Here is a 24,783-nt window from a genome sequence, read left to right as displayed (position 1 = left end):
ACTCAACTTCCATTAATGTGGTTGGCTGTTTTAGCATTGGGCTTGTGTGGCTTATTCTCCTACTGTTGGACAACAGCAGTCCCCATGATTCCGTAAACCATAACAAAACATTTCTGTATAAAAAAAAATAACTTTTTATTCGACTCATGTAACATTTTAATATTCTGAGAGACTTTTTCAGTTTTTATTAGTTGTAAGCCACATTCATCTAATTTTAAAGCAAGTAAACACTTTAAATATCTCACTTTGTGTGTAATCAACCTATATATGAGTTTCACCTTTTTAATTTATTTTCTGAAATAAATGAACATATTTATATTCCAGTTTGTTGAGATGCACCTGTAGGCAGTAGGAACGGTTTTAGTGGGGAAGCCCTTGTGAAAATGTGAAACTGTGGAGTCCTTTATGCTGCCGGCTTGCACACTGAGGTAGAGGAGCGCCATATTGCGTCTGCCTGAACTGACTGAGTTTGGACGAAAATCTGACCGCTCGGGACAAACACCAACACATCTCCCCAAACCCAACACCAAGCTCCGGTAAGACTTCCACTACAGCAGCTGTTGATCTGAGAGAGCCTCGCACCTTTAAAAACCCGCAAATGCTTGGTTATTTCGTATCTTTTCCCGCCCCCTGCCGCGCACTTCCCTGCGGCTCCGCACAAAGGAGGAAAATCTCCCAACAACAGGTGTCTGTGGGATTAGAATGTGACAGCGCGTAAAGCTTCTGCATTTAATATTACCACCCAAATTAAAGAGATTGAGATGAGACTTTAACTGTTTCCTGCTCTGTTTCATCAATTTAAACTGTGACTAAAAGAGAATAAAAGTTTTGAGTTTCAATAGTCCCCTCGCTGTAGTTTGGGTGTGTACGCTGCCGCTCAGAAATAATCCCAGTTTCATAAATCTTCACTGTTACATTTAAACACGCTGTAAACAGGTTGTATTATCTGAGAGCTGCTAATGTGTTTTCACTGTAAGGCACACTATTACCTGGTTGCTTCTAACGACTTTGTTAGGCGACACAAACAAATAGTTGGATAAGAAGGTCTCGTTAAAATAAATGGTGGTGTAAGCCTGATGGCGTCATCGCTGAATGTCAAAACAGAGATAGGTGGAGACTAAACATTTATTATAGATAGTGGGCGAGGCACATTGCATACACAATTTAACGTCCATGTGCCTTTATGACTCAGTTTGGTCATGGTAACGCAAAACTTCACGACTTCCTGTTTGTCATTTCCAAATAAAACCCGTGAAAATACTTTAAGAGGGGATGGCTTTTTCGCGAAAATTATTCGTGTATTTAAAATCCTAACTTCAGACCTGGGAATATCCAACAGAATAGAATACACAGAATGAAACAAATTTCCAGTTCTACAAGTCGGAATTACGAATTGGGAAGTCGGGGTTCAGACTTAAATCTGACTGGGAAATTTTAAGTATGTAATATTTGCTACTGGTATACAGAATATAGTTATAACTGTATATTACATATAAATTCTATTTTAGCACATCTAAACGTTTGTATCTCATTAAACCAGTAACACTCACACAGTACTATAAGTCGCTTTGTAAACATGTTTCTTTTGTGTTTGAATGCGTTCAATTGATGTAAAAACACTGTTTCTGCCATATATTGGTAATAGTAGGTAGCACTAAATCAAGTTGAAATACAAAATCATTTTCAGACTTGCAACTAGAACGAGCTCTACGTGCTTTCAGATCATTGTTAGATCTGAGCTCCAACATCTGAGAGAGATCAAATGCACCAAGGAGAAGGGCCTCCTGAAGTCTGAATCCTGCCTGGAAAAGTCAGCGGTCGCCAAGCGGAATTCAGTATCCAGTATGGCTGCCATTCATTTAAAATATAGTACAATTTCTGGATGTAAACAATTTTTCTGACTTCTGGCAACTTGTATCTCATAAAACAAGCGACACACACTGTACTGTCAGGTGTCTATTGGTGAACATGCTTTGTTAGTGTTCGAATGCCTAAAACTGACAGAAATACATTGGTGTTAGCTTGTATTGCTGCCAGCAGTTAGCAACGCAACAATTAACAATGTGGGAAAGTCTATCAATTGGAGCCTTTATTTTGCAGTTTCCTATAGGTTGATTTTACTGCTCTACCTTTACCCTTTTTTATTACAAAAATGTAGAAACCATGAACATACACTGAAAAAAGTTTGTCCATAGAAAGAGGCATTAAGTGCCTCTATACTACTTATATTACTTAAAATGTTTTTTTTATTAAAATATTCTTTAACAAAAGAAACAAAAAAAAAGAAACCCCCAAACATCCCAGAGAAGAGAAAACGTGTTTACCTACAAATAATATTTCTCATTTTTATTTTTTATTTTTTGTTTCGAATGATTTTTTATTCCTTATTTCTAATATTATTTCATAGTCAAATAGGTTTAATTCTGAAACACTGGATGTAAAAAAATAACAAAAAGAAGAAAATATTCAAGAAAAAAAGGTCAGTGTTTCTACTGCCGCCTGAATGTCTAAACATTTATTTATTTATTAACCTAAACAGTTCCTTATTTAGTACCTTTTGTTCTACATAAAACAAAAAAAAACGTGATAAAGGTCATTTTGAGTAAGAAATGTTATATCCAATAAGTCCTGAAAAATGCCTACATGGAACTTAGCAATATGCCCATATATCTTTAGCCCCATAGAATGATTGCCGAAGTCATATTTTGGCAATTATCCTTTGAGTCTAGCGATGTGGATCAAGAAATGTAAAGGTGTTCTATGGCTGTGCTCTTATTTTGAAGGCCTCGCCGTATTCCGGTGTGGTGCTTGTTACTCTCTGCGGACTTGTCAGTTTTTATGAGTGATTCATCTTGATGACTGTTGCCCACAGGAGTGTGGAGCTACTCTCAGCTGAATTTAAGCAAGGCACAAGTGGCTGAAACTCGTTTCTCTTCTTTTCTCTCTCTCAGAAGAACGCTTTGAGAGCCGGGGCCACACGGAGGACACGTCTTTAGTTTTTTTTTCTATTATTTATTTCTTGTTTTCATATTTAGCAGCTGGGAAAAAGGACGAAAAATGCCAAAAGCGGTAGGTGACCCTTTGCTTTATTAGTTTGACTCAATGCTTGTTAAATCACTGCTGTAATTGGAAAATAACCACACCAAACATAACTAATTTAACTTGAAATATGTCTGTTTTGATTCGTTATTTTCTTATACTATATTTGATACATTGAATGGCATTTACCTCAAACAGTCATTACAGATTCAGAGCATGGGTGTATTTAAAGATGATAAATTATATTTGAAACATTGCTTGCTTTCCCAAATAAATGTCACTTCACAGTGATAAATCACGTGGAGCTTGACACAAAACAAGAACAATATATTTATTTATGTGTGTGTATATATTTATATATAATTTATTATTATTATATATTTTTTTCTGAGCCATACAAAGAAGCAGATTGTGAGACATGGCTACAGTTTACGTAGATACAGACATTTTCTGTTGTATCCTTGAATCCTGTTGAAGACATGTATTAAAAACTCTCCTGTTCCACTTTTAAGTCTGGAATTTGGGAGTTGTTCAACAGTTGAAGAAGAAGCTGCCCTATATATTTGAACAGGATTTTCTCTTCACATTCTCCTGACTCACTTTGCCCCACCCCAGCCATTGCACATTGTTCAGTCAAACACACGCACCCCTTTTACAGCTCACCGTTTGGAAATTTCTGGTCAGGCACATATGTGTATTTTATCGTTGGCAGGAAAAAGTGATTGAGATGTTCTGGTTATGGATAGGACCAAGGAACATGTCTGTTTTTATCCTCAGTGAAATAGAAAATTCTGAATGTACTTAACAGGTGGCAAAGAGGAGTTTAATGAGTAACGCATCCAAAACAGCATTAAATTATGGGGGATTTTTACAAAAGCAGTCGCAATCATCTACAGTTTGAGTTCAGGCTGCTGGTGTACAGGCCCGTATTGTTATGACAATTGACCAAAGCAGCTGTTGGAGTCGTACAGTGTGTTGTTGGTTTGTTTAGAAAGGCCTCTGAGTTGTCATGAGCGTTTCTGTGGAGATTACATCATTACCATGTGAAAGCTTCAATTCGGCGTTGCCACAAAGCATCGCTTTTTGGACCATAATGTTGGACTATACAGTCGACTTTTCCATTGGATCATGTGGAGCTCAGAAGTCAATGCTGAAAATGTGCTCCTCTCAAAAGATCCACCTAATCTTTGCAACAGGAGAAATGACAAATGGGCATAAGCTCTGTTTTAATGAGACCATTTAGAAAATTAATCTTGCAGCTGCTGAGGCTCTCTTCTGGTTCTGGTGAGATATGTAAATAAGAGATTGTGTTTTCACATCTGTGAAAAGTGTGAAATTAGATTACCAGGCCGGAAAAGTGTGAATTGAACCAGCATTTAATCAAAAATATGAAGGGAAAAAAGAGAAAATATCCTTCAGATGCCCTGTGTGAAACACATTGCAACCAGTTATATTTAATTTACAATAGGTAATTTCTTTGTTTAGGGATTGCTTGTGCATCCTGGAGTCCATGACTTTGATTTATTTAATTTAATTTTAAATAAAAATGCACTTATCTCAGTTATAACGCTTTGCAGGTTAAGATTTCTCCTTAAAAACTATAAATACTAGCATTAAAACTATATTTTGTTCTAGCCTTCCTTCTGTAGTTGGTGAATATTTACGTATATGGGAAACAGAGGAGGTGTCACACTGTGTGTGTGAGCAGTTGCTGTAAAACAAGGTTTTACTGATTGTAAAACAAAGACAGGTTCATTTGGAGTCAATATTTTGTTCCGTTTCTAGCAGCTTACATAAGCGCTTTGCACAGTTAGCATTACTAACTGTAAACATGGGTCACTGTATTTCCTAGATAATGTAGACCCTTACCGTAACATACTTTTTCCAAAAAGGCTGCCAGCATTTCCAAATATGACATGTTCCATTACAGACGGGGACTGAAAGTAAAAACTAAAATAAAATGGAGCAAAGTTGCTGTAATACTTTCAGCTTCAGGTTATCTTCTAAACCTTTACTACCTAATTAAAATAAGCTGTCTGAATGAATGGCTTGTGTCCATTTTTTGTTCTTCCACTATCTTAATTTTTAAAAAAACACACATGTACTGAAAATACATGTTATAAATCTACCCAGAGATTTATAGAGTGTAGTCTATAATATAGGGGAAATAGATATCAACATCTCTAAAAACCAGCTGTGTTTGTCTTTTTGTGAAGAAATACCAAACCCTATTAGAATTTTATTTATTTTTTTAGATTTCATGTTAAACGCAAAGGAATCAACAAATATTCATGATCTCAAAATCTAAAGTTTCATAGGACCTCCAATTTTTTACATTTTATTTTAACCAACACATAACGTCTTTCTGGAGATGCCTTCTTTCAGAGGAATTTATTTTAGGGTGAGTTATGTAAATTGCCCCTGTAGGTTTGAATTCTTCTCCTTTGTCTCATAATCATTTGTCATTCTCTTGAATGGGGACCCTTATCTACAGCAGAGCAACGAAGCACAAATGCCTCCAAGAAATCATCTAACTCAAAGGTCATCTCTAAACGTAACCCATTTGAAAATATTTTCTGACATTTAGCCTTTGCTGCACGGGAGAAAATCTGATGTGGAATAATGAAGGTAAAATATTTGTCAACTGAGCTCCTTTTCTCAGAAGAACAAGGAATAATAAAATTAAAATTGCCTTGAATTTGATCATAGCTTGCACAGAAACATGTAAAGTGGCTGTGTTTTATACAAGTAATATACTAGGCATAAAAATGAAACAGTATCAAGTGGTTGGAAAGGAGAGTCTCTTTGCTATTACGGGAGCTTGGACCAGATTTAAGGACTAGTGTGTGTGTGTGTGTAACGCTCCCATGTCGATGGCTCTCTGACTCATGTGTCACTTATTTCAGTGACACATTATGGGAAGTAAATGATGACACTCTTTGGCTCTCCCAGAATCCTGTCTCCTTGAGGACATGAACCAAACAAGGAGTGGGTGCTATCACTGACAATGTGTGAGGATGGGTGTTTCCATTTTTATGTTCTGTTCTATTATTGGATTTGTCTGTTTTAAAAGGTTTTATGAATTGATCTCATGTGGAACTCCCTGTAGGTGTGATTCATCTTTGGACACTCATGCTTCAGTAACATTGTTCTGTGTTGAAGAAACCAATGAGACTCTAGTCTCTGTACTCCTAAGGTTGTCCGTATCTCTTGTAGATGGTTTCAGTAGAGTCGCCTGGCAGCACCCATTGTTCTGGATTCTTTTAAATCATGTAAGCTATGCAGGAGGTTAAATATTGAACGGACCTGACTCAGGAATGCAACTCAGCTTATTTTGTGTAACCACAGAAGTGATGACCACTTCAGTTTTTTGACTTGACCCGTACCAGTCACATAACCTGAGGGAAAATTATCCTGTTTACGATGGTACTGATCCGGTACTTTTCAAAGCCCAGCATTGAAAGGTATCGGACATTCTTGAAGAATGGATTAATGAATTGACTAAGTTTCATATAATTAGGTTTAAATTGCAGCTCTCTTTCCAAAAAATCTTAATATCAACACATGCTGTGGGGGGATTTGAAAAGGGATGTTCATTCAAGAATCCCCCGAAACATCACGCATTGCTTTTAAAAGCAAGCATGAAATTGCTGGGAAAATTACTTTTTGGGCTAAAAACACCTTTGACAATCAAGGTGAACACATTTTAAGTGAAAAGTTTCATACAATTCCCCTTTTGCACTGCACTCAAATGTGGCCCAAATCAGATTTGATATCAGATATGTATATTTTTTGGGGGGGTCAAGTGGCCAGGTCAGACTTCTTAAAACAGGTGAGCGCTCAGATCTGGCCCATATGTGGCTCTGAATCCGACTCATATCTAATGTTTTTGAACGTGACTCCAGCGGGAACAACCAATGCTGACAAGAAGTGATAGCAGTTATCAAGATGGACGCCAGCCGCAACGGTACTGCACAGTGGAGATGTTAGACCTCATTAATATATGGAGTGAAACCTCCATTCAAGCCAAATTGGAATTTGGATTGTTCCCGCATCAAAACAGACATCTGCGATGAATTGGCAGCAAAAGCTCCCCAAAATGCCCAAATACAGAGTTTCGCTCTCTTTTTAACTGTGTGTTTCCTCCTCAGCTACTGACACATTCAAATAGCTTCTGTTGGGCAGAAACTTTACAGAAGGAATAACACCTACAGGGGTTGGACAATGAAACGGAAACACCTGGTTTTAGACCACAATAATTCATTAGTATGGTGTAGGGCCTCCTTTTGCAGCCAATACAGCGTCAATTCGTCTTGGGAATGACATATACAAGTCCTGCACAGTGGTCAGAGGGATTTTAAGCCATTCTTCTTGCAGGATAGTGGCCAGGTCACTACGTGATACTGGTGGAGGAAAACGTTTCCTGACTCGCTCCTCCAAAATACCCCAAAGTGGCTCAATAATATTTAGATCTGGTGACTGTGCAGACCATGGGAGATGTTCAACTTTCATGTTCATCAAACCAATCTTTCACCAGTCTTGCTGTGTGTATTGGTGCATTGTCATCCTGATACACGGCACCACCTTCAGGATACAATGTTTGAACCATTGGATGCACATGGTCCTCAAGAATGGTTCGGTAGTCCTTGGCAGTGACGCGCCCATCTAGCACAAGTATTGGGTCAAGGGAATGCCATGATATGGCAGCCCAAACCATCACTGATCCACCCCCATGCTTCACTCTGGGCATGCAACAGTCTAGGTGGTACGCTTCTTTGGGGCTTCTCCACACCGTAACTCTCCCGGATGTGGGGAAAACGGTAAAGGTGGACTCATCAGAGAACAATACATGTTTCACATTGTCCACAGTCCAAGATTTTTGCTCCTTGCACCATTGAAACCGACGTTTGGCATTGGCATGAGTGACCAAAGGTTTGGCTATAGCAGCCCGGCCGTGTATATTGACCCTGTGGAGCTCCTGATGGACAGTTCTGGTGGAAACAGGAGAGTTGAGGTGCACATTTAATTCTACCGTGATTTGGGCAGCCGTGGTTTTTTGGATACAATCCGGGTTAGCACCTGAACATCCCTTTCAGACAGCTTCCTCTTGCGTCCGCAGTTAATCCTGTTGGATGTGGTTCGTCCTTCTTGGTGGTATGCTGACATTACCCTGGATACCGTGGCTCTTGATACATCATAAAGTCTTGTTGTCTTGGTCTCAGATGCACCAGCAAGACGTGCACCAACAATTTGTCCTCTTTTGAACTCTGGTATGTCACCCATAATGTTGTGTGCATTTCAATATTTTGAGCAAAACTGTGCTCTTACCCTGCTAGTTGAACCTTCACACTCTGCTCTTACTGGTGCAATGTACAATGAATGAAGACTGGCTACCAGGCTGGTCCAATTTAGCCATGAAACCTCCCACACTAAAATGACAGGTGTTTCAGTTTCATTGTCCAACCCCTGTATTTCTTCCCTGTTTCCTGGACCAAAGGGTGCTGTGCATGATGTCATTGCAGGTTAGTTTGGAACTTCGAACGGTTCACACTGGAGTCAGATATAGGCAATATTTTAAAGGTAATGTGAATGAAGATGCAAAAAAAAAAAAATCAATTTTAGGAAAAATCAGAAATGAGCATCAAGAGCTGCAATGTGAACGTAGCCTTAGTCAAATGGTACCAAGCTCAAAAGAAAGAGTCTGATACACAGTGTCCATTAGTGAAACTATCCTGCTTGTTTATATCATAAACTACTACACTGAAGAGCCTGAAATGCTAAACACCTAAATGGAAAACAAATCATTTCAAAATTTAGAGATTTAAGAGTATTAAACTCTTAAATTTTATTTAATTTTATTTCATTTTCCTTTGGGATTAATAAAGTATTTTTGAATTTGAATTTGAATTGAAACACATTTTTCTAAATAGTTTATGTACAATCATTTAAAATATATTTCTTAACATGTAAAATTGGCATTTTAGTTATTTATTTATTTATTTTTAGCTAAAATAAACGAAACCAAAAGTGAAACCTGTCATGCAGCGCCAAAGCGGCTTGTAAACCTTAGTAACCTAGATAAGAGTGTAAACTGGACTGGATGTAGTTTTGCTGAAGAATGTTTTCTACAGGAAACAAGGAAGTCTGTAGCGTGTAGTGTATGCATGTGTGGTTGGCCAACTGCAAACATGCAGTTCTGAGAAACCCGGGGGTAGATCATCATTTCCACATATATTTCAACACAACAAACTACTGTAGTATTACAAAATAAAAATATTTTGTTGGAGTAAATATGCCGGATTAAGCGTATCTGTCAGCAAGTCTTGCAGATAGAAAACCAATCCATCCAACTATCTACTGACATGTGAAAATTCCTTCAGTACCATCAAAGTCTCAGCTTCTAACAGGCAGAAATGTTTTAATGCTTCACTCCAATTCCAAATTGAACATCACACAAACCAGGAATTAGATCCACATATCCAAAAACTTGGTTAACTCCTGTTTGTTCATTGGAGGCACTGGATGATTACAAAGCAATGGCATAATCAACACATACATCACTACAGGTAAGCTCTGGATCTGTCCATCCGTCTCATGCTCCATTCTACCATCCCTTGTAAAATAACACCAAGATTCTTGAGCTCCTCTACTTAAAGCAAAGAAAGTAGTCCACGCTTTTCCAATACAGAACCACTACATTAGATTTGGAGGAACTGACTTGTCCTGGTTGCTTGACAACTCCAGTACATGCTGAAGATTCTGGCTTGCATATCTTAACAGAACTACATTGTCTGCATAAACTAAACAAAGATGAAACTTTGTGCCTAAATTGCTTTGGTTAGGCAGCCCTTAAAAGCATGACTTTTACGCCACACTTCTGCCTACAGAAAATGCTTTAAATAACACAAATATTAGCCTTCCTAAATTTCCACAAAACATGCTTGTTCTGGACAACCAAACTCTCTCAAAGAACCTTCACAAGTGTAAAGATCTAGTCTGCTCTGCTATGGTCAATATGGAAGCCAACCTTGTCCTCCTTAATCTGAGGTCAAGCAAATGGTTAGACCCTCTTTTCCAACAACCTCCAGCAAACGTTCCCATGGAGGCTGATAACTTTGGTTCCCTCTCCAAATGTATCGCACTGTTGTGTCTCCCTTCTTAGGAAATAATTTACTTGAGATTACTCTTAATATTGAAGTTGATTATAGGCATGGTTTTGTTTCTTAGTTACCAAACTCGAATACACTTTGTTGTCATGGCATCTTTATATTTGAGTGTTTCTGTAGCTTAAAAAGCTGAAGTCAGTTATTACTTTAATGACTAATATGGAACCCTTCAACGTACTTTCTTATGACTAAAGGTGCCCATAGTGGAACTGTGGGCCCCTGCCAGGTATATTTTTAGGAAATGTGTCATGTTTTCTTAACCGCTGGGAATGGTTACAGTTTATTGTGCGTTGCCATTGGAGAGCTTTGGTTCAGATCAGATATCATTCACTCGGTGGTTTCTGTTAGTGCATGTGTGGCACAGATGAGCCTTCTTCCACTCTCTGTTGGTCTGGGTGTGTTTTTCTAGGTGCTCCACTTGTAACTTTTTGCAAATGTGGACCATAAAGATGTGAGGAACGTACCCCAAACAGTTTGAACTCTTGACTATCATTTTAATAATAGAAAAACACTTCTTAAAGTAGATTCAGATCCCTTCCAGTGCAGTTTGGCTGGGAGGATTTGGTAATCTGGCTCCACTGTGATAGTGGGGGGACTGAGCTAAAAGGAAAGCTTTGTTTTGCTGTTAAATGTAGTCCCTCCTCCCTCCTTTCCTTGCATTTTAGGTTTGACTTGAAACTCTTCTCTTAATTAAGCCGCTGACTCTTGAATTTCAAATTGTACCCATATGTTCTGTTGCTGTACAGACCTTTTGAAAAAGCCTTTGCAGCTGTAAATGGGTTATTATTTTGATTTAGGTTGTGGTAGAAAAAGTGTCTTGCTTTCCAGAGTTTCAGATTTTATGACTTTGCCCTATTGTGAAAGCAGCAGTTTAAGGAAAAGGGGCATCTTGAATATCCACTGTCTAGACTACTACGTCTTTATCATATCCTTGACGGGTGCTTTCTATCCAGTGTTGTGATTGGATTTGCTGCTTCTGCAGGATTTACAGTCTCTAAGCCATTGCAGATTCATGGGAATCAGAGTCACACTGAGTCACCAGACATGGGCAACCCGTGGGCGTCATTGAGACTCGGTCACAATGGAGTGGAGATGAAAGATGCCACTGGAGGCTTCTGTTAGCTGGATTTTTCCCTCTTGGCTCTGTTTCCACTAACCTCTTTGTATCATTTTATAAGCTCAGTCGCCAAGATCAGTCTCTTTTCATAACCTCCACAAATACCAGAGACATTATACCCACAGGAAAAGTTATTCATTGTGTGTGTTTTCCTCAAAGCAGCCATTGTAAATATTTGTGGGGTGTTTTAAGGCCTTTGTTTAATTTCTCATGACGTTTGATGATAAATAACCAAACCTACAGTCCTGAATATTGTTTTTCCCCATTATGATATGAAGTTGACGTCAGTTTTTATTATTTTGCGTGTCATGGCAATTGTTTTGTCTGTATATATTTTGAAACTGTGCATTAATCACCAGGGTGGGTCTCTGTGACAGGATAACTGATTTGCTGTGCAAGATGCATGGTTCAGTTAGATGGCTGTCCTGTTTTTTTGTATGTGCAGAACGCTGTGATCAGTCATTAACCAGAGATCTGGGAGACGTGCCTTATTTCTGTAAATATAACTACAGTTTAACCAAAACTAAATCCATGGTTTGCTTTATTGCAGCATTTAGCCTGTTTTCTTTTATGACAAAATGTTTTATTTACTTGGACCATGTGATGTTTTTTTTTTCTGGATACTGGAATATCTCGGATTTTGTTATACATTTCAGTTCAATCAGGCAGTTTGTTTCAGAGAGAGCAGAGCCCCCACTGTTTACTCTGCAAATACTCCCCCTTACCAAACAGACATGACTACACACACATACACTCAAGCTTTGTTCACTAGTAGTTTGGTATGCTTTAACTTACTGTACTATGAAAAAGTATTTAGCCTCTAAAGAGGTCTTCTGGTTTTGATTTATTTCACTGAAGTTTAAATGTTTCAGATTATCAAACAATTTTTATCATTCAAAGAGGAAATACAAAATACCATTTTCAAATGATGATTTCATCTGTTATGGCAATGGTTCTCAAACCTTTTCTGCCTCTTTTCTGCAAAATGCATCATTCATTCATTTATTTCATTCTTATGGTGCATCCCTTGAATTAACTGTGTTTAACCACATTTACTTGAAAGCTGAGTTCAGATTTACCATCCACACCCTTGCCTCATTATTGCCCAGACTGCATCAATGGCTTATTTGGGTCACAAAAGACTGGCCTTAGTTAGGAAAGAAAGTGGGCAAAAATGGCACCCAGCGAACAGATCTAAGGAGAAAACCATTGCTGAGGTGAAGGCTGACAGCATTTCAGAAAAGAACGTTGTACTGATATTGGCTTTGATAGTAGTAATGTGATGGTATGGGGCTGCTTTGCTTTTTTATGACCCAGATGAATTACCCTTATTGAAAGAGCCATGATTTCTGAGACCTCCAAGGGAATCCTGAAGAGTAATAACCAGCCATAAATGCATGGCCTTAAGGTTAAGTACACTTGGGTTATGCAACAGGGCAATGACCCAAGTGACACCAGCAAGTCAACATCTGAATGGCCTAAGAAAAACAAAAAAGGCTTTGGAGAGGCCTAAACAAAAGTTGGACTTAAATCCGATTTAAAATGTTTAAACAGGCCATTTAAAGTCATGGATGGCATCATGAGTTTTTATGTTTAGAGGGCACTTAGTATTTCACATAGGGCCAGGTTGGTTTGGACAACTTTTCAAATGTTGATTTTATTAAGGGAAAAAATGCCTTTCGAATTATTTACGTCTGATATTTGATCTGAAACATTGAAATGTGACAAAAAAGCAAAAACAGAAGAAATCTATAAGAGGATAAATATTTTCTCAAAGCACAGTATATTAATTCTTACTTGAAACAAATGCTGTGTTTCTCTGTCAGCTCTCAACCTCCTGCGTTTTTCCCTTTGCAGATCAATGTGCGCGTCACCACCATGGATGCTGAGCTGGAGTTTGCCATCCAGCCCAACACCACAGGCAAACAGCTGTTTGACCAGGTAAAGTCCATGTCTAGTTTTCTCAGGTTTAAAGCAGCAACTTCTGTCCTAGCAGGGACAAAAGTACAGACTTTGAAATGAGGTTGTCACTTTCAGACCAAAGCTTGTTAGTTCAGCACAAAGCTGGATGGACATCAGGGAAGGGGGCAACAGGTCAGGGTTTCTCCAAATGTTTGAAAAAACTAATCCTACCAGCATTTCTGAAGCGATAAACCTGACTTCTAAAAAAATGAGTATCTTTTTATCAATGTAATTTTCAGTAAATGTACAGGTATTCTGCTAATTAATATATGCATGTCAGTTTATTTCTCTTGGAAATTTCAATAAATCAGAAATAAGAATAAAAGTGTTAAATTCAATTTATTTATTAATTTGTTAATATTCCATTTCCTTTTTATTTTGGTTGTGATTCTACTTTTGACCAATACCCCTGATTAAACTGAAACAACTCCAGGTGACTTCTTGATGGTAGATGTTATTTATTTGAGTCACATCAGCACATTTCCTTACAGCAGGCTATGGGCAGAATATAGAAAATTAAATTAAATATTCGGCTGTCAAGGTGGGTAAACCTTGCTTTGTGGTCAATACGAACTGTCTTGTGACATCCAGTTGCTTTTTGTTCCTGGAAAAACTCTGGTAACCAAAGCCTAAAGTAAGAGAAGTTTCAAAGTGGCACCTGATTAAACAAAATTTAAAAAAATAAATCTTAATGACCTTTAGTGTAGCTTCTCTGCCTTTTTTTGTTAAGATTCGGGTAGCTAGAGTCAGGGTGGTTCTTTCCATCCGTTTTCAGTAACCTCTGACACACAGAATTTTTAAGGTCTTTTTTCTCACTTTAGTCTTGCTTAAAGTTGTGAATGAGGCCTGTGTGTGAAGCTGCAGGGGTGTTATTAGAAAATCAAAGGTGAGGGTTTGGTCAAGGAAACATTTTTTCCTTTCTGGTTTCAGCCGACAGCTTCACAACCTCCTTGTTTAAATTGAAGTTTTGCCTTACTGAGGTCAGGGTCACTTTAAAATCACTTTTTGTTTTTATTTCATAATGCATTATGTATTCTGTGCTGTGGTCTCTATTTAAAATGGGTTGCTGGCTATTAATGGTAACTTGCTTCCTACGCTATAATTTGCATTTTCCTCTTGTGCAGCATTTCTATTGTAAAACTCAGTTGTTCAAATCCAAAAGTAGATGACAGGTCAATTGTATGAGCTCCTCTATTGCTTTTTGACAGCGCTAGAGCAGGAAAAGCATTGTTTTAGCCACTTCCTGTTAAACCTGTTTTTCAATACCGAGTGTAGCAACCGTAGCTGCCAGTCAGGGGATTCTCCCATCATCTCAGCTGTTTTTAAAACCGGTGAGGTTAAAGTTTTTTTTTTTTTTTTCTTTTTTAAACAAACAAGCAACTACTCTAAATATAGTTGGTGCTTAGTTTTTCCACCTACACGTTGAAGTTGCTGTTAGTGTGCTCTTCTGCTGCTCCTTGGAACAGTGTCAGAGATAGTTAGGTGCTCTTATTTTTCTGCAAAACATTCTGCCATTCCTGCCACTTTGGACACGAGACACATCCTGGACAACTTTCTATCCTAAGGCTCCAGCAGGACACGTTGCTGCAGCAGCCGATAGGTTCTGTGTAAAGACTGCGTAACAGCAGTGAGCTCATTCTCAGGGCGAGTACAAAGTCTGGTGTGGCCCCTGTGGTCAGTGCTGATCACAGCTTTAGTCCTTGTCATTCAGGTCTTAAAGAGAAACATCTGCCACTCCCCTACACACCCTGCTGCAGTTTCACTTCCATGTGACTTTGTGCTGATGCTTCTTTTATTCTCTTTTATTCTCTGTTGAGCAACTATTTAAAAGATAAATCTAAAAAATATATCTCTACATTAGAGCTTAATTGATGTGTTCACAGCTGAAAGCATGTCTACTTTCAAAGATACTGTACAGGGGTCTTGATTTTTCTACAAACAACTGTCAACACAGCTGGTTAATGTATGGATTTGTACTGCCAGATTGTAGAAAATACAAAGTTTTTAGGACAAATAACACCTTATTCAGCTTTGTACATATTTAGGTTGATGACATCACAAGAGACACAAGAATCGTGCTGATTAGCTAGCGTTCGAAAAGCGTATGGAGGAAAACCAATTTTTGAAGATTCATTCATCTTCTATCTCCAGCAGTCTATGAGGGAGAGGCAGGGTACACCCTGGACAGGTTGCCAGTCCATTGCAGAGCAACATACAGGACAAACAACCCACGCACACACCCATTCACACTTAAGGGCAGTGTAGAGAGACCAATTAACCTAACAGTCATGTTTTTGGACTGTACCCTATGAGAACCCATGCATGCACGGGGAGAACATGCAAACTCCATGCAGAGGGACCCCCAGCCGGGTGTCGAACCCAGGACCTTCTTGCTGCAAGGCAACAGTGCTCCCAACTGTGCCACCGTGCAGTCCTTGTGCAAATTTGCATTTTATTTCAGTTTGTACTGGTTGTCTTCAAAAACTGTTTCATTGTTGCGAGATTTTCCTGAAATCCATACTATTCTCCAATGTTGCTCAAATGTTTTGTTGCAGCCATGCCAAATACAAGTAAACATAGTTGAAGGAGAAATTAAGCTAAAATATGTATATAAACAGAGGAAAAACAATACGTTTGCAAATCAACATACTCAGAAGATTTCTGATCAGTGGAGTTATGCCTCTTGTGATGTGTGTAGAACCTTGGTTTTGGGAGGTGTAGATTTTTATCTTGATTAAATACCGTTTGACAACCAAGTAACAAAACAAAAGTTGAAACTGTCCAACCTGTTGTTCTGCAGGTGACTAGCTGAAAAAATGACTGTTTCAGAAAAGACTAGTAGCTTTTAAAGGTTTAAATAAAACAAATTCAGTTTGGTTCATAGGTGTCTGATGCAAAATGCCAAACAAATTCAAACAAACAACTAAGTCGTATGTCTGAGTAACATTCAAAGTTAGCTGCAAAGTTGTTCTAAATAAAGCAGCGAAAAGTATGAATGTTTTCCAATTATATTGTCACAGATTGTCTTCTGTTAACATGTTCTTCATTGCACATTTCTTCTTTTTTTTTTATTCGCCTCTTTTCACTTTAATAAAAATGAACTGTTGGGTTCCCATTCCATCTTTGTTCCTCACATTAAAGTGCACTCTTTCATCTTGGTCCTTTTTGTCGCTGTTCAGCAGTCTGGTTGTGAGAACCCCACCCTTCCTCTCAGTCTGTGACTGTAGGTTATTCAGTTCATAGGATGCAGCGAGTAATGGTGTTTCAGTCCAGCAACATTCCTTTCTTTCACTGGTGGGCCTAAATCTCGTAAGCGAGAGGAGTGTCAGTCTCAATCTGTGTGTGATGGCTGGAAGACGGGTCTATATCCCTGTGCTACGCCAGGTTTTTGCCATTGTGGGGCAGCAACATTCACTCATTGGCCTAAGTTAAGTCTGAGGTAGCTGGTCACTCAGAAGCTGTGAAGGCTTCGCTTCTTTAATCTGACCACAAAGGTTTTACAGTGTTTTTCAAACCATTTCTAGAATGAAGCGGACAATCTTTTTAACTCAGGAATACTAGTTTTGTTAATGAATTTATTTTCTGATGGGCTTTCTATTCTCATATTGGCCAGACATGTCAACTTCAAAACCAATGGTCTGTATTGTTCTGGGTTATAATTTAATCTAGCCTGTGTAGGGGGATTTTTGTGTCTCATTGGTTGCCATTTTGGGGCAATGGCTCCCTATAGCAATCAGTGACTGAGCGACACAACGTCGCTGTGAAATCGAGCACTTTACTGGGGAACTTGCTAAACATTGCCTGTTTGATGTAAACTAAATGCTTCAGTGAAATGGTGATGAATCAAAAACAAACTAAAACAGTTTATTCTTGATTTGAAAAAACCTGAGTTGATACCGTCCAGGGCTAACAAAAGCATTTTTTTGTAGTTGAAGGCAAATTTCTAAAGTTTGAACTTTCCAGTGATGTCGCTAATGGTGCTGAGGTGGTAAACTTGACAGACCAAAGCAGTGACAAGTTATTTTTCTGTGGTTGCTGCACAATTTAAATGTTTCAACTCCAGCTCCACTCCATCAGGTTTTCTCAGTGATGATAATTATTTAAAAAAAAAAAACATCCCGAAGGGGGGACGTCTCACATGCCTTCAGTACTGACAATTTCTGCAATTTGCAATCTGATCCCAAACATTTACAACTCAATGAAGCTATGGGGGATTTGGCTCGGCCTTTTATCAGAGCCACAGTGAGTTTCGTTGTCTTTATATTCCTGTTTGTGTGTTTCTCCTATAATTTTAGGGTAGAGTATCATTTGCTGCATGTGTACATTTTTCATATAGGGTTTATTTTAGATGTTTTGATGCAATATGGTTAGAAATGAACTGATCAAGCTTTTCTGGGCCAATTCCTATTTGCGATTTTCTTTTAGGTCTAACCTACTGATTTGATTATTTTTTTTATTTCTTTTTCTAAAGACCATTTTTACATAAAAGAGAAAGAAATAGTTGCAGGTTTTTTGATAGATGGAATTAATCAGAAAATTAAGGATTAAGAGATTATTACAGTTTTTCAATCATAGCATATGTCCCTAATCTTGGTTGGTGTGTTTATAGACTAAAAATGGTGCAAATTGTTCATTTTTAAGCAGTCAGTGAATTTTCTTCTTTCAGTATTTGATCTCTCTTTAAAATTTGGCCAGTTCCAATCTCTGATTGTGATTAATCGGTGCATCTCTAATATTATTCTAATTTAAGCATGATTTTCTCTCCCCTGTGGTTAGCTTTGCCAGTATTGGCAAACATGTACTAAACTTTTAAACTTTTAATTTTGTTCTATATTTAAATAAAATGTTTTGAGCTAAGGTCCATGTCAGTCTAAATATTATAATATAAAACGTCTGAAATAACATGGTTTTCTTTTTCAATACATTCTGGCAAAGTTTTACCCTCAATTTGGACCACAGTTATCATTTTGGGACCTCAAGAAATTGAGTTAGACATCCAAATCTTTAAAAATACCTAAACAAAAAAAACCTATTTTCTCATTTTTTCCAATCAAGACAAACAATTTGGGCGTTTCATGTTGTAGTGGTAGAGGAGACGCCCCATTTACGGAGGACTGTGGCCTCTTTAAAAAACAACATTAAACACTTTGAAGTTCTATATTTTTCGCGATAATTCACCCAATATGTTATTGTCATGCTATCAAGCCTCTCAAAAGGGTTTTTGTCCTTTTTTAGAGAATACATAACATTTTACTCTTCTACTATTGCTCTAAATGCACGCTGCCTGTTTATATTGAGGTATATTTTGAAATGGTAGATAAATATTAACCAGGTTAAATTGTATGGAAATAGTTTGTAATGCATAACTTACTAGAGCCCTGAAATTCTAGTTTTGTATAGTTTTATTTTTTTCAAGTAACAAGTTATTTAACTGGGTTTCTGAACCCTTAAATGTCAAGGCAACTTGCCAGAACAACCTCCTCTAAAGTAAGATATGAAATCTGCGTCCCTCCTCTAACAGAACAAATGTTTCTTTTCTTCAGGTAAAGCCTATCTAACCTACAATGGCTTTTAATCAAGCTTCTTTATTGTAAATCAGAAAACAGATTATCTGTATTTGTGTGGTAGCAAACTGTATCTTCGTCTCACTCAGTCAGCCCTAAAGCAGAAACAACCATGAAAGGCCTGCTTGTTTTCTGATGCTCTCTTGTTTTAGCTGTCTTCCTGATGTTGCATTAAGTAAAGTCCATTAGGTGCTGCCTGAACCTGAGCCATTTGTCTCTTTAGTCCCACATCCCAGCCTGCTCCTGTATTCTTTGCAAACCACAAACTGTGTGGGAGTTTTTGTTCTTCATTTTAACTTTTCCTGGAGCTTATCCTTTGGAATATGAGTGCCAACAACTCCACTCAAACTACACCCAGGCAATTTCCTGCCTCACCTGGTGACTGGGTGGGGAATTACGGCAGAGATGGGTCCAGAAAGGGCCTGGCAAAGGAATTGTCTGACTTAATAACAAATGTACTGAAGCAACCAAAAAAAAAAAAAAACTCCTGCTGTCTGGTGTAGGAAAACTTCTGTGCAGGTCATAAAGACAGACTCTGGTTTCTCTCAGCAGCCAGTGGAAAACTGTAACTCCTCCCATATAAGGAGTGATTATTCTAAATCTACAACTATCTCTTCACTCTCAGCAGCAGAAACCAAAACACATCGTAAGGGGGAAATAACGTTTAAACTGCTGATCTTTTAGTATTACTGTAGACTTTTCCATTGCGGTTTGTCTTAAAACTAGCTTAATAATCCACCCCAATAGATGCTAATATTAATTAGAGGAAGTTGCAAGGTTTCAATGAGCAGACCCACCCTTGCTGTCTCCACTCTTGTCTTTGTGTTCCTGGAGTTGGAGTATAAAACACCAGTCATGCAGCACATCCTGGTTATACAGCATCATTCCCTCCTATTGGCTGAACAATAGAACCGCTTTGTTGAAACTTCACAACAGAAAAGTGTTTGAACAAAACAGAAAACACTTGGTTTAGGGAAGGGTTGAAGAAAAGTGATGAACATCCTTTATTTGGAATGTTTTACTGAATTATCTCTTTGATTAGGGACCTTTTTCCAGTTTTTTGTTTTACTTTTGCTTTTTTTGTGGCTGCGTTGACTGAGTGAACAGTTCCATTAAACCTCCCATTCAAAACGTGGTGCCAAACATAGCTGAAAAAGGGAAAAAAGGCAAGTCAGGACTCAAGCAGAAGTAAAACAACTATGACTCTAGATTTTAAGAAAGACTGTGATATATTCGGTGATTTCCCCCAAGCTGCTGCATGGCCAGCAGGGGGACCCCAGGAACATCTCGCCTCCTTACACAGAATATACATCTCAAAATTACATCTTTTATTTAGGGATGCCTGACTTCTCTACCTAATTTACTCAGAATTTAGGCCTCGGAATTTATGACTGATTAGTTTGGTGCCTGAGTAAATTAGGGCTGAAATTGGGTCATAAGATTTATGTTTTAAATGCAGTCTTTTTTTGTTCTCGTTTTAATGGAAGACTTTCAGTTGTTTTCTGTGTCAGGGAAAATCTACAGAGAAAAACTGCTGTATCTGTTCAATCTCTTCCTGTTGACTGTTGAGAATGTTTGTCATGTCATCATATGACAAACATTGTTTTTTCCTGAAGAGTGGGTTTTGTGTTTTACACTGTTGAGTCCTGTCAACACTACGTGATAAAATACACGGATGTTCCTCTCAAGAGTCTTTTATTTTGAAACCACAATCTGTAAACGTTCTGCTCTTTCTTTTATCCAGGTGGTAAAAACCATTGGCGTACGTGAGATCTGGTACTTCGGACTGCAATATGTGGACACCAAAGGTTTCCCCAACTGGCTAAAACTGGACAAAAAGGTAAGCACCTACTTAATTCTCCAGGTTTTTTAAGGATATTAGGTTGAAAAGAAAAGGCTACAGGTATGTAGTGAACCTTGACTGGTTATTGATTCTTCATGACTTTATCATGACTTTTGCAGATAACTGCTGCCTGCTTACAGTTTGTACCTGCAGGTTTTTGCAAGCCTGTGAACTAATAAAATACTTTCAGGGGGCTGTACAATCTAAACTCCGCTGTTTGCATCTTAGTCAATCAGTAGCCACCATACTGCTATAGGAGTATGTCCACATATATATGGTCCATGGCAGCTCATTTTCAGTCTCTTCCTCACTGCATGTTATCAGCTGGAGGTAAATTATTTGAACTCTTTGTGAACCATAGAAGTAGCCTCCATTTTCTTTCTGTTTTCCTTTAGTAAACATGTGTTACCTGGACTACACCAGGTTTTTTTTCCTGAGATATGGATAATCTAACTTAACAAAAGTTAATTGGGCTGCAGATGACGTCATGTCTGTAAAGAAGCAGAGCTCCAGATGTTCTGGATTGCGTTGACAGCACAGTGTGTATACAATGTATCTACTTTGAAGCTAATAATCCGATCTCTTAAAGGGCAATTCCAATGATTTTAGAAATCCCAACCCATTTGCAGATGGTAAATACTTGTTCAATAGCCCCATTTTCAGTTTGGCTGTTATGTTGTACATTACTGAATTGCATAACTGCAAAAATAAACCATGCTAATCTCTGTTGCTAAGTTTAGAGGTTGCTTCTCTGCGTTTTACTATCAAAAACGAGGGTCACTGAGAGACATGTAGAAAAACAGAATGTGTTGTGTTTGCATCAGTCAGCAACAGGAAGCTGTTCACAGGGTGCTAACTGGGCACTGCAGCTCATCAGCACAATTAAAAGTTCAAACTGGAACATTCCTGGTTTTATTCTATCAATCAAGAATGCTTGGTTCCTGTTTTTTATTTGGAGGGAGATGGGGATTGTAAAAAAATACAATGTAGCTGGCAGTTGGTAAAGTAAATTTCCACTACGAGGGAAGATAGATTTCCTACTTGGTTAGATTAATGCAGCACAAGTTACTACATTGTTTCAGTTGGTTTCCAGCTTTAATAGGTAATAAAGTACCTTCCAAAAGAGTATCTGTGAACAGTAGTTTTTCAGTCTTTACACTGATTCTCTATTGAGTTTTAGGGTGCCACGTTTTGGTCTGCTTCAAATGGACCAGAGTTTGTTTCCCCCTCTTGGTCCGGACCTTTTGTGCAGGTGTGAATACACTTAAAGGAATCCGAAAAGAAATAAAGTCCGCTTTTGGACGGGGGCAAACAAGTGGACCAAAGGACTTTCCTCTATCAGGTATTCTTTTAGGATCGCTTGTTAAAAGCATTCCCATAACATGATGGGACCACCACATGTCATTGTGGGGAAGGTTTGTTTAGAGTCATTTGCAGTGTTGGTGAGTTGCCGCTCATAGAGTTTTCAAGCAGGACAGAAATAAAAATTTTGGTCTTGTCTGACCAGAACACTTTCTTCCACTTGTTTGCTGTGTCCCCTACATGGCCTGTTGCAAACTGCAAACAGGATTTTTTTTTTAATAGTTTATTATAACTAACACTGTTTGTCAATCCCCTCTAGGTGTCATCTCAGGATGTAAGGAAGGAAAACCCACTACAGTTCAAGTTTCGGGCCAAATTCTTTCCAGAGGACGTTTCTGAGGAGCTGATTCAGGAGATCACCCAGAAGCTCTTCTTCCTGCAGGTGAAAGAGGGCATCCTCGGCGACGAGATCTACTGTCCTCCAGAGACGGCAGTGCTGCTGGCCTCCTATGCAGTCCAGGCCAAGTTTGGCGACTATGACAGAGAAATCCACCGGCCTGGATATCTTGTCAGTGAACGCATGCTGCCCCAGAGGTAGGACATGCATCTTTCGAAGTAACAGTTGTGAAATAGGGTTTTAGTATTGCACCGATCAGAGATCTGTGGTCAATCTGTAGCTAGAGAATTTTAACACTTTGACCTGCCGATACAGGTATTATCCAATTCTATTTTCTCTTTAAGAACTGTAAATAATGGCATTAGAATGAATTTTCCGGTTCTTTCTGTCGTGACCGATCAATAATTATATCAGAAAGAGAGAGCAGTATGATAACATATTTGACATATTACACAGATTTTAGCCTCTTAAATGAGCAATCAATGAGAACAGTCTCGGTTTAGATTTCCGAGAATCTAGACCTTTACATTAACTGTAAAAATACTTGCAGGCTTCCAACATTTCCACATCCAGCATGTTACATGACAGATAAAACAGTTTTTCGACAGTATAATAATGACTTGCGAAATAAGTTGCAGTCAAACTGTCTTTAGCATTTCATGTCTCCTGTTGCCTTCGGACATGGTTTCTTTTTAAAATCTTCTTAGATGTCTGTGCTTTCTCTGAATTAAGTTTTACACATTTAACTGAAACTGAAAAAAGCTAACTTCTGCCCACAGTTACAATTTTCACTCCATAGACTGTGGTGGTGCATTTGTGATAGGAGATAGATTGACCTCTTGAGTTTTCTACCAGCCGGTCAAGCTGAAAATTGTCTGTTTCTGGTTACCAGCTGATTTCATGGTGAATTTAGTTTCAAAGCTTTTTTACAGGAAAGATTACAGGGTTATAAATGGGCTCTAGTGCTGGCATTATAGATATAATGGTGTTTGTGGCTCTAATTACTTATGCAAATAGTTATGCACACATATTTTTGTGAGAAACTACTAGTTATTTTCAATAAGCAATTTTTTTCTTTTTTCAGCGAAAGAAGCAGCAAACAACTATTTGTCCTGCTCTTTTTGTCTTTTTAGGTATTGTATTTTTAAAGACTTACTGCTGTCTGAATAAACTGTAGGATGTGTCTGTGTAGGGCACTTTTCCATTAAATTCACATTACTGACAAGTTACCAAGTCAGCATGTGGACATAAACTTTTACAAATCTGTAAGTGGAGGAAAAGTTTTGGGAGCGGCAAAAAATCTAAAAGGAAGGGCAAATAATTTTTATATCAAAATGAAATGCAATGCCAAAAAACAGATCTACGTGTGGGCAAAAATGTTTTGTGTCAGAAACTGCTGACCTTTCAAGCTTTCAAACCTATAGGCAAACTGATTTTTATTTTGCGTAATTTTGCAAATTTAATTTCTTGTTTTCACCTCATTATTAATTTTAACTTTTACAAAGAAGGAAAATGCTAACAGGGTAATTACCTAAAATATCTTCAACAATACACTTGTTGCCCAGCAAATCATTGAACGTTTTAGTAATTGCAGTTTGATCAGTTAAGTGAGTGTTGTATATTTATCCCTTTATTCTTTGTGGTTAGAGTCATGGAGCAGCACAAGTTATCCAAAGAACAGTGGGAGGAACGGATTCAGGTGTGGCATGAGGAGCACTCTGGGATGTTGAGGTGGGTTAATAAACCCAGTTTGTGTTGAGAACCTGAAGCTCTGCTATGAGAACTGATCGTTGATTATGCCTATCATGTTGCAGAGAGGATGGCATGATGGAGTACTTAAAGATTTCTCAGGATCTGGAAATGTACGGAGTCAACTACTTTGACATTAAGAATAAGAAGGGAACAGAGCTGAGGCTGGGAGTGGACGCACTGGGTCTCAACATTTATGAGAAGGACGACAGGTGAGCGTTTTGTTATACACAGAAAGCTGTACTTTTGGTGTATTCTCTGTATTCTGACCTACAGCCCTGCTAAGCAAAGCTAAACGTCTTGGCTAGGTCCATGTCTGTTGTAGCAGATAGCTTGACTGGAATCATTAAAGTAAGGACTGTAGTGTTAAATGGTTGCTTGTCTTTATGAACCGATTCAGATTTTTCTCTATAAGGACATACAAGATCAGCATTTAAATAAATTTTACCACCTTTATTTACTAATATCATACAAAACTGTCTTTGTCATCTTGTACCACAGCTAGCATTACTAAATTCACTAGAAAACACAGGCAACGTTTATAAATCAAACACGTTCCAGGGTACAGAGGTTAGAAGATCAACACAATAAAACATGGCATCTTCGCTGTACTCCTCTTAACTTTCCTGTTTTGCTGAATATCT

The 24,783-nt window shown here is 38.2% G+C and overlaps 1 protein-coding gene across 1 annotated transcript in view; it reads left to right on the top strand.

Annotated features, from left to right (window-relative positions):
• The first annotated feature begins 395 nt into the window (after positions 1 to 395).
• The window catches only part of ezrb (ezrin b), a 37,742-nt gene continuing 13,354 nt past the window's right edge, over positions 396 to 24,783 (top strand). Inside the window, exons 1-7 of the mRNA XM_047388642.1 lie at positions 396 to 536; positions 2,952 to 3,069; positions 13,180 to 13,263; positions 20,593 to 20,688; positions 22,313 to 22,587; positions 24,038 to 24,121; positions 24,205 to 24,351. Of these exons, the coding sequence (XP_047244598.1) occupies positions 3,058 to 3,069; positions 13,180 to 13,263; positions 20,593 to 20,688; positions 22,313 to 22,587; positions 24,038 to 24,121; positions 24,205 to 24,351 (698 nt within the window). The 5' untranslated portion in view covers positions 396 to 536; positions 2,952 to 3,057. The remainder of the gene's footprint in view (positions 537 to 2,951; positions 3,070 to 13,179; positions 13,264 to 20,592; positions 20,689 to 22,312; positions 22,588 to 24,037; positions 24,122 to 24,204; positions 24,352 to 24,783) is intronic.

Source organism: Girardinichthys multiradiatus, chromosome 15 (assembly GCF_021462225.1).
Source record: "Girardinichthys multiradiatus isolate DD_20200921_A chromosome 15, DD_fGirMul_XY1, whole genome shotgun sequence".
Taxonomy (NCBI): domain Eukaryota; kingdom Metazoa; phylum Chordata; class Actinopteri; order Cyprinodontiformes; family Goodeidae; genus Girardinichthys; species Girardinichthys multiradiatus.
This window is presented reverse-complemented; position numbering and strand designations above follow the sequence as displayed.